The sequence below is a fragment of the Salvelinus fontinalis genome, chromosome 34 (assembly GCF_029448725.1).
Source record: "Salvelinus fontinalis isolate EN_2023a chromosome 34, ASM2944872v1, whole genome shotgun sequence".
Taxonomy (NCBI): domain Eukaryota; kingdom Metazoa; phylum Chordata; class Actinopteri; order Salmoniformes; family Salmonidae; genus Salvelinus; species Salvelinus fontinalis.
The window spans coordinates 15098869-15112694 of NC_074698.1; the positions used below are offsets into that span (position 1 = coordinate 15098869).

The window sequence follows — 13826 nt, forward strand, 5'->3', positions numbered from 1 at the left end:
CCCTAATGAAACACATCCTGCATCATCAACTTCCTCCTGCTGACTGACACGCTGCATCAACTCATCTGCAACTCCTCCTGCTCTGGTTGTTCCCTGCTAGATTACTGACATGCCTCATCAGTGGCATCCCATTTGATAGGGACGGCAATAACTCTCCACGTAGGTGGCTGGGAGGACCTTAGGTGTGGACGATAAGGATTAAATATGGTAAATTAGTCTTGTGCTATGGTGTGCTTAAACTAAAGTGAGAGCTGGGGAAGTGGATGTAAGGCAACAGTTGTGGAAATGAATGGAAAGGCAGTGAGCCTACGAGGAACTCGCCTCATAAACGCCAGGAAGGAGATGAGCGCCAGGCTGACCGCCCAACCTGCTTGGGCAAAGGCCTTGGGCATCGTCAGTGCCCCCGTGCCCACGATCAGATTAAACATGTACACCAAGCCCACCTGCAAAGACACAGAACAAGAAGTAAGACCAAGGGAGTGCTCTATTAGAGGGTGTCGTTGTCTTGGGGGTCCACAAGAGGCCAGTACATCTGGACACTCCTGTTTACTGGACATTATCCTCCCTTCACTCAACGTAACACCACACTCTGGTCAAGGGAGTGAAGTCTGAACCCTGTAAATCATGCGACAGTTTAGCACGGGTGTAAAGAAAAACATGTTGACCTCACATTGACAAATTGCAACGTACTGGTCAACTGAAGACATTATCTTGATCTTATTCAAACACAGTCGTCAGCTGTGGACTATTACAGTCCCATCTAGCAGTAGAGACGTAGGGCTGACATCGTGACATACAGATAGACCAGTGAACAGAAGGTCAGATCACTAAAAAGCCCTTATCCCTATCCATTCCTTCAGTCCGTTAATATTTCATCTAGAAAGGGCACTTTAACCACAAGACAACTAGCCTTAAAACAGCTGAAGCAGACACAGCCATGCTGATATCAGTCCCTGCAGGAACTTGTGACATACCTAGACAGGCCTCAAAATAATGCATTGCTAAACAGAATTTATGGTTTGGGTCATCAAAGTTCATCAGTGGTAGCCTTTTTCAGTGCCTAAGCATTCCTTCTTCCTCTTTTCAGTGTCCTGACCAGATGAGTAACCACCGCACGTGCTCCCCACAACATTTCTGCTCTACATCACTTTTGTATAATTTAAAGATATATTAAGTTCTTGTTTTTCAAATCAACAAACAAAACACATTCCATATTCACAGATGTGGCAGACAAATTATAGAATAAAATAAAATATCAAACAAACAAATTTGCAGCAGCACTATCAGTAATCGTGTAGACATTTCCAGCTTTAGCGGAGACAATGAAAGAAAATTAGCTTTAGAGCAACTTACACTTCCTGTATATACACATTTCCTTAAATCACCCCATTCACTCTGTCCAGTTTGAAATATCGTTGAGTTGTGGAGACCAGAGTCTATCAAACTTGGGCTGTCTCTTGCGGAGGTCGTAAGTGAGCTTTTCAAGAGGGAGAAAGTCAACAATCTGGTCAATCCTCATTTTAAAATGCAGGGGAGGAATTAGAAGCCCCCAGCAGGAGAATACATTTTATAGCAAAGTATGTGATAGTCTTAAACAAATTCTCTCTGTCTGGATGAAGAACAAAGTCCTGCTGAACATTAAGAAGATAGAGACACGAGGTCATATCAAACTGTACATGCATGTAGATGACCAGATCTCTCTACAACTCCAAAATACATGCATATAAGTTCTACTTTCAGATGTACATATTTTACAATAGGGAGAAATGTCTGTATTCATTCTATGGAGTCTCACTGGGGTGTAATACAATTTGAACAAAAATGTGTACTTATATACTTTCATTTTTTGTATTAGTAGAGGAGCAGCATATCCTGTCGCAAATAACTCATCACTGATAATCAGACAAAGGTCCTTTTCCCAGAATATTTTAAGAGTAAGGAGGAACCCACACTCTAGTATAGGATTTTGCCTTTGATGGATTGTGCTGTAGCAAGAAGGGTCTCAACTTAATTGAGATGAGCTCTAAACCTCCCCTTGGAAGTGAATGAGGAAATTACGTGCATCGAATTCCCTGCAGAGCTCTTGAAAGGATTTCAGTGTAGTTGCGTTCTGATGAAACAGGTCCGAATAGGTCCTGATCCTGAGAGTATGCCAAAGATGAAAGTTGGCATCACTCTGGGCTTTTGGCGAGTCTGGGTTGTTTACTATAGGCAAGTGAGAGCACATCTGGGAGGAAATGCCAAGGTATTTCTTGCAGTCCTTCCATGCTAGTAGGGTGTTGTAAATCAAAGGTTTTGGGTATGTTCCCCACTTCACTAAAGTCAATAATGAATATAATTGAGCTTAGGGGAAATTAACCACAGGATTGGGCCTCTATCTGAATCCACATTGAGTCTTGTCTGTTTGTGATCCATGTTAACATGTTGCTGATTTGGGCAGACCAGTAGTACAATTGTACATAATGTTGCTGCTACCGTCTCGGGGCGGCAGGGTAGCCTAGTGGTTAGAGCGTTGGGCTAGTAACCGAAAGGTTGCAAGTTCAAATCCCCGAGCTGACAAGGTACAAATCTGTCGTTCTGCCCCTGAACAAGGCAGTTAACCCACTGTTCCTAGGCCGTCATTGAAAATAAGAGTTTGTTCTTAACTGACTTGCCTAGCTAAATAAAAAGGTTAAATGTAAGTCGCTCTGGATAAGAGCGTCTGCTAAATGACTTAAATGTAATGTAAATGTATGACCAAAAAGAGCTTCTGGACATCAGAACAGTGATTAGTCACCTTGAATTGGACAAACCATTTTTCTTTAATGAGTCGGACGAGAGGGATTTACTCCAGACACCCGAACAGGCCCTCATCCCCGTCATTTGAAGGAGAAAGAGACGGAAGAGGTATCGTGGAAGGAGATCGGGGTGCCTTGTGAGGATCTGCCGAAGAGTGGCTAATCTGCCTCCTATTGGCCAACGTACAATTGCTGGATAATTAATTGGACAAACTAAAAGCACATATCCTTCCAACGTGACATTAAAAACTGTAATATCTTAATATATCTTAATTTCACCGAGTCGTGGATGAACGACGACATGAATAACATTCAGTTGGTGGGTTACACGCTGTATCGGCAGGATAGAACAGAAGCCTCTGGTAAGACAAGGGGTAGTGGTCTATGTATATTTGTAAACATCAGCTGGTACACGATATCTAAGGAAGTCTCTAGGTTTTGATTGCCTGAGGTAGAGTATCTCATGATAAGCTGTAGACCACACTATCTGTATTTTTTTGTAGCTGTCTACATACCACCACAGACCGATGCTGGCACTAAGACAGCACTCAATGAGCTGTATACCACCATAAGCAAACAGGAAAACACAAACAGATACACGTACAAAGCTCTCCCTTGCCCTTCATTTGGCAAATCTGACCATAATTCTATCCTCCTGATTCCTGCTTACAAGCAAAAATAAAAGCAGGAAGCACCAGTGACTCAGTCTATAAAAAAAAGTGGTCAGATGAAGTAGATGCTAAGTTACAGGACTGTTTTGCTAGCACAGACTGGAATATGTTCCGGGATTCTTCCTATGGCATTGAGGAGTACACCACATCAGTCATTGGCTTCATCAATAAGTGCATCGATGACATCGTTCCCACAGTGACTGTACGTACATACCCCAATCAGAAGCCATGGATTACAGGCAACATCCGCACTGAGCTAAGGGTAGAGCTTCTGCTTTCAAGAAGCGTGACTCTAACCTGGAAGCTTATAAGAAATCCCACTAAGCCCTCCGACGAACCATCAAACAGGCAAAGCGTCAATACAGGACTAAGATCGAATCGTACTACACCGGCTCTGACGCTCATCAGATGTGGCAGCCTATAGGGAGGTGGTCAGAGACCTGACCATGTAACGTAAGGACAACAACCTATCCCTCAATGTGATCAAGACAAAGGAGATGATTGTGGACTACAGGAAAAAGAGGACTGAGCACACCAACATTCTCATCAACGGGGCTGTAGTGGAGCAGGTTGAGAGCTTCAAGTTCCTTGCATCCACATCACCAACAAACTAACATGGTCCAAGCACACCAAGACAGTCGTGACGAGGGCCCGACAAAACCACTACCCTCAGGAGACTGAAAAGATTTGGCATAGGTCCTCAGATCCTCAAAAAGTTATACAGCTGCACCATTGAGAGCATCCTGACAGGTTGCATCACTGCCTGGTATAGCAACTGCTCGGCCTCCAACTGCAAGGCACTACAGAGGGTAGTGCTTACGGCACAGTACATCACTGGGGCCAAGCTTCCTGCCATCCAGGACCTCTATACCAGGCAGTGTCAGAGGAAGGAAATTGTCAAAAACTACAGCCACCCTAGTCATAGACTGTTTTCTCTGCTACCGCACGGCAAGTGGTACCGGGGTGCCAAGTCTAGGTCCAAGAGGCTTCTAAACAGCTTCTACCCCCAAGCCATAAGACTCCTGCACATCTACTTAAATGGCTACCCAGACTATTTTCACTGCCCCCCCCCCCCCCCCCCCCCCCTTTACACTGCTCCTACTCTGTTATTATCTATGCATAGTCACTTTAATAACTCTAGCTACATGTACATACCTCAATTACCTCGACTAACCGGTGCCCCCACATTGACTGTGTACCAGTACCCCCTGTATATAGCCTCGCTATTGTTATTTTACTGCTGCTCTTTGATTATTTGTTAGTTTTATTTCTTATTTTTGGGGGGTATTTTTCTTAAAAGTGCAATGTTGGTTAGGGGCTTGTGAGTAAGCATTTCACTGTAAGATCTACTACACCTGTTGTATTCGGCACATTTGACAAATCCAATTTGATTTAAAGGCAGGGAAGGGCAAGACCACCCTTAGATTCAGGTTTTAATAGAGTGGAGAACTTGATTCTAGTTTTTTTTATTGCCCCATATACACTACCGTTCAAATGTTTTGGGTCACTTAGAAATGTCCTTGTTTTTTTCTGCCTAGAAGGCCAGCATCCCAGAGATGCCTCTTCACTGTTGACGTTGAGACTGGTGCTTTGTTGGTACCATTTAATGAAGCTGCCAGTTGAGGACTTGTGAGGTGTTCGTTTCTCAAACTAGACACACGAATGTACTTGCCCTCTTGCTCAGTTGTGCACCGGGGCCTTACCCTCCTCTTTATATTCTGGTTAGAGCCATTTTGAGCCTGAAATCAAACCCACAAATACTGATGCTCCAGATACTCAACTAGTCTAAAGAAGACCCGTTTTATTGCTTTAAATCAGGACAACAGTTTTCAGCTGTGCTAACATAATTGTAAAAGGGTTTTCTAATAAAATTATAAACTTGGATTAGCTAACAACGTGCCATTGGAACACAGGAATGGTGGTTGCTGATAAATGGGCCTCTGTACGCCTATGTAGATATTCCATTAAAAAATCTGCCATTTCCAGCTACAATAGTCATTTACAACATTAACAATATCTACACTGTATTTCTGATCAATTTGATATTATTAATGGACAAAAAAAGTGTTTTTTTTTTCAAACTTTTGAACGATAGTGATGCGTTGGTTGGTTGTTTTGAAAAATGAAACTGGGAGATAGCATGGAAGCATCTGAAATAAATAGTTCAATCTAGGGAGTATGTTGATATGGATAACATTGATTCTTCTGACTAAGGTAATTGGGAGGGAGATCCAGGTTCGGCGGTCATTCTTGATTCGATCCAGGAGCAGTAGTTGAAAAGGCTATTCAGATCTGGTGTTACAAAGATTCCAAGGTATTGAAAGCCTATGTCTTCCATTGGAATGGGCAGAGTGTCTTCATAGAACTGGTAAGATAACTGGTAACTGGCAAACAATGGATTTATTAAAATTGATCTTATATCCTGAAAAATTGCTGTACTGAGAAATTGTGTCTCAAATGGAAGGGAGGATTTTCTCAGGGTTGGATATGTAGCGTAAAACATCCTCCGCTAAGGGCCTCCCGGGTGGCGCAGTGGTCTAGGGCACTGCATAGCAGTGCTAACTGCGCCACCAGAGTCTCTGGGTTCGCCCCCAGGCTCTGTCGCAGCCGGCCGCGACCGGGAGGTCCGTGGGGCGACGCACAATTGGGCTAGCGTCGTCCGGGTTAGGGAGGGTTTGGCCGGTAGGGATTTCCTTGTCTCATCGCGCTCCAGCGACTCCTGTGGCGGGCTGGGCGCAGTGCGCGCTAACCAAGGGGGCCAGGTGCACGGTGTTTCCTCTGACACATTGGTGCGGCTGGCTTCCGGGTTGGAGGCGCGCTGTGTTAAAGAAGCAGTGCGACTTGGTTGGGTTGTGCCTCGGAGGACGCATGGCTTTCGACTTTCGTCTCTCCCGAGCCCGTGGGGAGAAAAGGGGATCAAATAAAAAAAACTTTAAAAAAACATCATCCGCTCAGACAGAGGGGACAGCGAGCATCCTTGTCTTGTGCCACATCCCAAAGAGAATCTCTCAGAGTTTAGACCATTAGTAGACACCATGGCATTTGGATGAAAATATAGGGACTTAATCCATTTGATAAAGTTTGGGCCCATATTAAACTTTTCTAAGACTGAGAACAGAAAGCTTCACTCCATCCTGTCAAACGTTTCTTTTTATTTTATTTAATATTTTCTTTAACTAGGCAAGTCAGTTAAGAACAAATTCTAATTTACAATGACTGCCTACCCCGGCCAAACCCTAACAACGCTGGACCAATTGTGCACCGCCCTATGGGACTCCCAATAACAGCCAGTTGTGAGACAGCCTGGAATCTAACCAGGGTCTGTAGTGATGCAGTGCCTTAGACCGCTGCGACACTCGGGAGCCCACTGGATGCTTTCTCAGCATCCAGTGAAGCCAGCAGAACAGGGGTCTTCCGTGCATTTACTTGATCTATAATATCAAAAAGACGGCGAATATTATCAAAAGAGTACATGTCTCTAATAAATCCAGTTTGGTACACTTTTATTATTTTGGGAAGAGGAGTGTTTAGTCTCGTCGAGCAATATGGTAATTATTTTGTAGTGGCCAAAAATCTTTGTGGAACTCTGGGAAATCTGTTTGGGCCTGGAGATTTGTTAGGTGGCATGGAGATAATTGCCGCTAGGACCTCGGGAGTGAAAGGGGAGTTGATATCTTCTTGGTCTGTCTCTGATAGTTTAGGTAGCGAGATTCCCTCTAGGAAGGAATGGAGTTCTGCATCTGTATGTGCCCTTTCAGAAGCATATAAATTTGCAGTAAAAATTATGAAAAGTTAAATGTATCTTATTTGGATCATATGTGACCTCGTCATCTTCTATTCGGATGGCCATGATTGTATGCTCCGACTGCTCTTTTTTAATTGGTATGCAATATCTCTCGAGTATAGTCCAAGTTTAGTTTTGCTTTGGCTGCTTTAAGTTGAATCCAGGAGGTGCTGTCTGGAGATTGGTTATGTACTTCCAGTTCCTTCTCAAGCTCTAACCTGTGTGCTTCCATTGCTTTTTTCTCTGAGGAATCATATACAATCAAATGACCTCTTAGGGTGGCTTTGGCAGCGTCTCGCATTTGGCCGGAAAAACAGGAGAGTCTTTGTCTTGTGTGTAGTTGTCTATCCATGTAGTGACCAATGTATGGAATGCTTCATTTGATAGCATGGAGGTGTTGAATTTCCAGCTCTTTGATCTCGGGATGATTTTACAGAGGTCAAAGCGGAGGCGGACAAAGGCGTGATCTGAAAGTGCTATAGGTCCGATTGTACAAGCGGCAGAATTCATGAACATTTTTAGGGACAAAAATGTAATCGAAACGAGAGTAGGTGCAGATCACTATTCTAAATAATTTTGTCACATATTGTGTGGACTTTGGACTCATGCAGGTAACTTGAACTAATTTAGTCTAGATAAGTTTTCAGAATTTGCTATCCATTATACATTTGTAAACCTCTCTTCAGAATTTACAGCACACTTAAAAGTTCTCAAAATGTTGATTTAAACCTTTGACATCAGAGCAACCTTGAAGGAATCTTATTTGAGTAAGAAAATTATGTTCATATGATAGGGAAGATATAAAAACCTGGCAGAGACCATATCCAACTGACAATCTCTTCGGGAAAAAACTATTGGAACAAAACCGTAAAAAATAACTGATGTTGGAACAAGATGGAGGGAAAGTTGGAGTATAACTAACGACATTACAGTTAACTAACATTTACACTTAATCCAGTATAAACTAATATATAGAATATATTATATACACAAGAGACTAAATTCACAAATTCTACAGCACAATGGCAGAGTCATGTCTTGAGTGATGAGAAGAGAATTGTCCAGCCCATTGGGTCTCTCACTACACCCCCTATGTCATGTCTTGAAATATGCAGACAAAAGGATTAAAAGTAAATTTACATTGTAATACTTATGACAATCAACTTTCTAGCTCTGCCCACAACCTCCAGACTATATAATTCCCAGAAAGCATGGATTATTGAGTCATTTTTAGTTTTACACTTATCTTCATAAAACTTTCTCTGAAGACTTGGAAATCAAATCAATATGGCAATCATTAACACAGATTTTTTTATTTTTTTTATCTAATTATTTATGTACATATTGAAATAGCATAGGGATAGAGAAAAGCAAACAAATTGATACAATTTCAGGCCAAGTGGCAAACAATAATACAGGCACTATGGCAAACAATAATACAGGCACTAAGGATGGGGGTGTGAGCATGCGGGTCTGGGCAGATGAGATGTAGTCAATTTTTGTGTGTGTCTGGAAGTTGTTGTTTGTATGTATAAATTCGTATACGGAGTGACATTTTTTGGGAGTGACATTTTACAAAAATATTGTAAAATAAAAAATAATGCACATCAAATACCTGACATGAAACAGTTATGAGAATGAGCATAATACTGCAGGGTCTAATACTGATACTCACATATGGGGAGTAGAGCTCCCCGGTCTCTGTGATGCCTCCGGCCATGATGGGCACCAACACTGGAGATCACAACCTGGGAGATACAGTAATGGCAAATCCTAAATCAAATTATTCACAAAACTGTGTCCTACCAATCACATAATGTTTCACTTTCATAGATACCGCTTTTATACAAATCTAGTTGACTGTAGCTTCCTGACAGCCGTCAGTAAAAATGCATTACACCTTGTGAGAAAGCAGATAACTCGCTAGCTAGCACTGATAACTATCCCATGCCATCACACTAGTGATGCCTTGTCTTGAGTAGTTGGCTAAGGCATTATATCTGCTGCTATGTGGCATAAATGTATTGCACTGACTAGATAACGTTAACTACGCTAGCTAACGTTAGTTGGCTAACGATAGCTAGCTAAACAACCTGCCCTAACTGAGCTACAGCAGTAAGTAGCTAGCACTGTCTAGACACATTCTCCAGTCTAACGTTAACGTTACTGTAGCTAGTACGATCATGTGTACTGTAGCTATATTTAGTATGAGCGTTGAACTGGTTATCTAGCTACGTTTATCATCTCTAGACATTGTTTTCAAGCACTTGCAACAGTATTAACAAAGTCAAAGTAAGACGTAAACAACACGCACCTGCGTTCAGTGAATCTTTTTCAGGGTAACTAAACCAGAAAGCTAAATTTCAAGCCAACAAGACAGCGAATGGCAATAATAAATAACTCGTGCAGAAAATAAACATCCTCCTCCAATAAACTTTATATGTCCATTCTTCTGTCTCATGCACATTCAATGACTGTGTGCACACCAGTGGTGTCATCATTAGCCAGTTTCAAAACGAGAGTTTCTATTGGACAAATCAAGGTAGGTCCCTCCCCCGTTTCGTTTGCTTCCGTTAAAGAAATGTTTTGCAACAGAATTGGGGTAATGAATATATCGTTAAAATGTATGAAAACAAAAATGTGCTTTTGGTCTTAATTTAAGGTTAAGCATATGGTTATCATTGTGGTTAAGGTTAAAATTAAATGTTTTAAATAACAATTTTAGTGGTTTATGACTTTATATAGTATTTAGTAGGTCACGAGACGACAAAATTCGGAACGCCACCGAGAGTCATATCAAAGACTCTGGATATACTGACAAGATACAGGTCTCTCCGCCCTAACGATTGAGTCGGTGTCCATAAAGCGGCACAGTGGGCTGTCTAGCGGCCTATTTTCTTTGCATTGGAGGATACATGTGATTATTGTAATCATATGTTTTATATTCGATGACTGTAGTTGACGTCAAATGCCTGTATTAAATGGAGAGATATGCTACTGCCGCGTTTAAAACAACTGGGAACTCGTAAATTTCTGACTTCCGTGCGTTCAAATGAACTGGCAACCTGGGAAAAAAACGAACTCCGACTGGGAAACGGTCATCCAACTTTGAATTCGAACTCGGGCCGCTTTCCAGAGCTCCGGCCTGAAGATCACTGACATCATGATTTGACCACGTATTTTCCTAGTTCCCAATTGTGTTTGAATGCGGCATAAACTAGACTCGTCATGCTATGAATATGCATAGCTATTTCGAGACAACGCCTATATAAAGTGATTTTTCGCAAAGTTTCCGCGATGTCATGTCACTTATCAGTACACTCGTAACAACTTAAGCACTACGAAAATTCTATTCGATCAAATAAACCTTATGGATCCACTAAGCCATTCATTTTTAGGTTGGCCAAATTGGACACTCATTGGTGGGCGAAAAAACGCCACCTGCTGGAGGGAGACAGATTTTCCGCGGAGTTGGGCCTCTAAGCTTCCTCTCTGGTCATATGATACATACCGGATGCTTCAGATCCCGGTCAAAGATGTCACGTTCTTATTATGGTGAAAACCAAAGACAGTACAGTATGAAAATTGAAATTCCCGATCACACGTGTAGGTGATGTCATGGCGAAGTTGGTTAGCTAAGATCATGCGTAGAAATACGTAATCGGGTAAAACGGTCTCTCGCCGTACTGCGCATGTTTCATCTAATTGGGAGCAAATCGATTTGGGACTATTAAAACAAGAGAACGCATAAGAAGCTCTAGACAAGCCTTAGTCAGCAAAACTCTTCCTTGAATGGACAAATCTCTGCCTAACCATGAGTTAAACTTATTTTTTTTATAGCTGAGACAACTGGGCAAAGATTAAGGTTCTTCTCTCCTTTTCTTTTGTAATTTGTATCCCTAAATAAATTAGTGTCTTTGATTGGAATACTGCAAGCTTCGGTGATATCAGTACCTTTCAATGCTAAAATGTCACACTTTTTCAAATTCAGATTTAAACCTGACATCTTTGAAAAAGTTCTAATTACATCAATCAAGGGCTAGAGGAACTTCCAAATGGTTTAAAAGAAATAGTGGTATCATCTGCCAATTGGGATATCTTAATTTCTCTTTAATCTATCTATCTTAATACCTGTAAATGAATTATGGGATACTAGTAGATGTAAAAACTGAGCTGTCAAGAGGTAGCGGAATGGACTATTGGGCAACCTTCCCTCACTCTTTTGTTGACTTCAAATTTAGGTGATGTACCATTGGCAAGTTTTAGAGAGCTATTATTTCCATTGTATAGAGTTCTTATTGAGTTAATAAAGAAATCTCTCAATTTTGTGGAGGGTATAAAAAAAACAGTATGGCTTACAGTATTAAAGGCTTTCTGGAAATCTAGAAAGAGACAATTTTTGTGCAGTATTAATTTACCATCTTTACAAATCACAATGTAAATGTGCATTACTGTATTGTACGGCTGGTCATCTAGGTTTGTAACTGAAGACTTTCCATCCCCATGAAGAAAAACAATGCACAATACAGTAATTGAGTACATTGAGACATCAAGTGGTTTGTGATTATGTGATGATGTGGCTCAGTTGGTAAAGAATGGCATTTACAATGCTAGGTTTGTGGGTTCGATATCCACGGGGGAAAAGTATGAAAGTATTTTTATATTCCACAAATATTATCATATTAACTGTTTTGTACAGATAATTATCAGACTCAAGTTACAAATGCTGGTAAACACTTAAATACAGATAGTTCAAATGTTTTCACAAAAGTAGTGCACTGGGCTTTTACTAGTCCTGTATTAGTGGACCGATATAGACCTAGATCTTCAGCATGGGCATTTTTTATTGTTGTTGTATTAACAACTAAGACTCATACAAGAGGTCACTGGGTATTTTTAGTAATTGAAACTGCTGGTAAACAGTTCTTACTTTGCAATATTTATGGTTATAACTCAAGAAATACAAATTTAAAAACTATTGGAAGACATAAAAAAGAATGCAAATTTACTCCAAGATAATTTTCCTACTGCAAAGCTGATATTTGGGGGAGATTTTAATATGGTTTTAAAAAAATACCAAAGACAGATATCCTCCTAGAGGACATGATTCAGGTATAAGATTATGTGTATTCTGTAATTGCATGGATATTATTGATATTTATTTGTTTATTTTACTAGGCAAGTCAGTTAAGAACAAATTCTTATTTACAATGACGGCCTACCTCGGCCAAACCCTAACGATGCTGGGCAAATTGTGCACCCCCCTATGGGACTCCCAATCATGGCCGGTTGTGATACAGCCCGGAATCGAACCAGGGTCTGTAGTGACGCCTCTAGCACTGAGATGCAGCCAACAAGTGCTCAGCATATGTGGGAACTCCTTCAAGATTGTTGGAAAAGCATTCCAGGTGAAGCTGGTTGAGAGAATGCCAAGTGTGCAAAGCTGTCATCAAGGCAAAGTGTGGCTACTTTGAAGAATCTCAAATATAAAATATATTTTGATTTGTTTAACACTTTTTTGGTTACTACATGATTCCATGTGTTATTCCATAGTGCTGGTGTCTTCACTATTATTCTACAATGTAGAAAATAGTTTTTTTTTAAATGGAATGAGTAGGTGTCCGAACTTTTGATCGGTACTGTATATAAATGTCCTTAATGTATCCTTTTTAGAGAAGACTAATGTTAATGACCCCACTACAACAACAAAAATACTTAAAAACATTTAATTTTGTCCTTGAAACATTTGATGTAAATACTGTAGAATTCCATTCATCCCTATGGGGGAGTGCCAATATGGCTGACAGGTGGCTTCAAAGCCTCTCAATGGCCAATACATAGCATCATCAATCTTTATGTAGATAAAGATTCATATAAGTTATTAGTTAAACCTGATGGCTTGTTTCTGGGCATGAGTTTAGCCAGCTAACATCGCCATGACATTGCCTACAAGTCTGATCAAGCATGGTAAGGGATTTCTATTTTCATACTGTACTGTCTTTGGCTATAGTAATGGCATATTTTTTGTATGCACTGGACGTGTCTCCCTGCTCAGACGTTGCATGCATCAACCAATGGTTACGTGAGATTGGGCACCAGATTGCTATAACATATTGGGTGTGTTCCTCTGCCCAAGCATTGCTGACTCCTTGCAGATCTTACAACACCTGAATAGGCATTTTACATATCAACTAACCACATCATATGTTATAGCAATCTGTCAGTCGATGATACGGTCAATGACCTGGCACGCAACCATTTCATACAACATGTGAGCAGAGGAACGCGACCATGATGTGGTTAGCTGATACGTAAAATACCTATCCAGATGTTATAAGATCTGGCATGTGTCAGCAATGCCTGGGCAGAGGACCACACCCACTAACTCCACCATGGCTTGTTGGCCAAAGCCTATGGGAAAATGAGTGATTTTGGAAAATGGCAAAAATAAGGTCTGTGGTAAACACAGGCTAAGGAGATCTTATAGTTTTTGTTCAATGAGATCATCATCAACTAACGTCACTTTTTATTTTATTTTTTATATTATTTATTAAATCAAAACAAGCACATAAAGCACACAAATGCTTCATAATT

At 40.9% G+C, this 13826-nt stretch overlaps 1 protein-coding gene across 1 annotated transcript in view; it reads right to left on the minus strand.

The window, feature by feature from the left end:
* Nucleotides 1–9745, minus strand: part of LOC129833248 (transmembrane protein 104-like) — an 89045-nt gene extending 79300 nt beyond the window's left edge. The window contains exons 1-3 of the mRNA XM_055897692.1: nt 9547–9745; nt 8908–8980; nt 322–443 (exon numbers count right to left, since the gene is read on the minus strand). Of these exons, the coding sequence (XP_055753667.1) occupies nt 322–443; nt 8908–8952 (167 nt within the window). The 5' untranslated portion in view covers nt 8953–8980; nt 9547–9745. The remainder of the gene's footprint in view (nt 1–321; nt 444–8907; nt 8981–9546) is intronic.
* Nucleotides 9746–13826: the final 4081 nt, after the last annotated feature.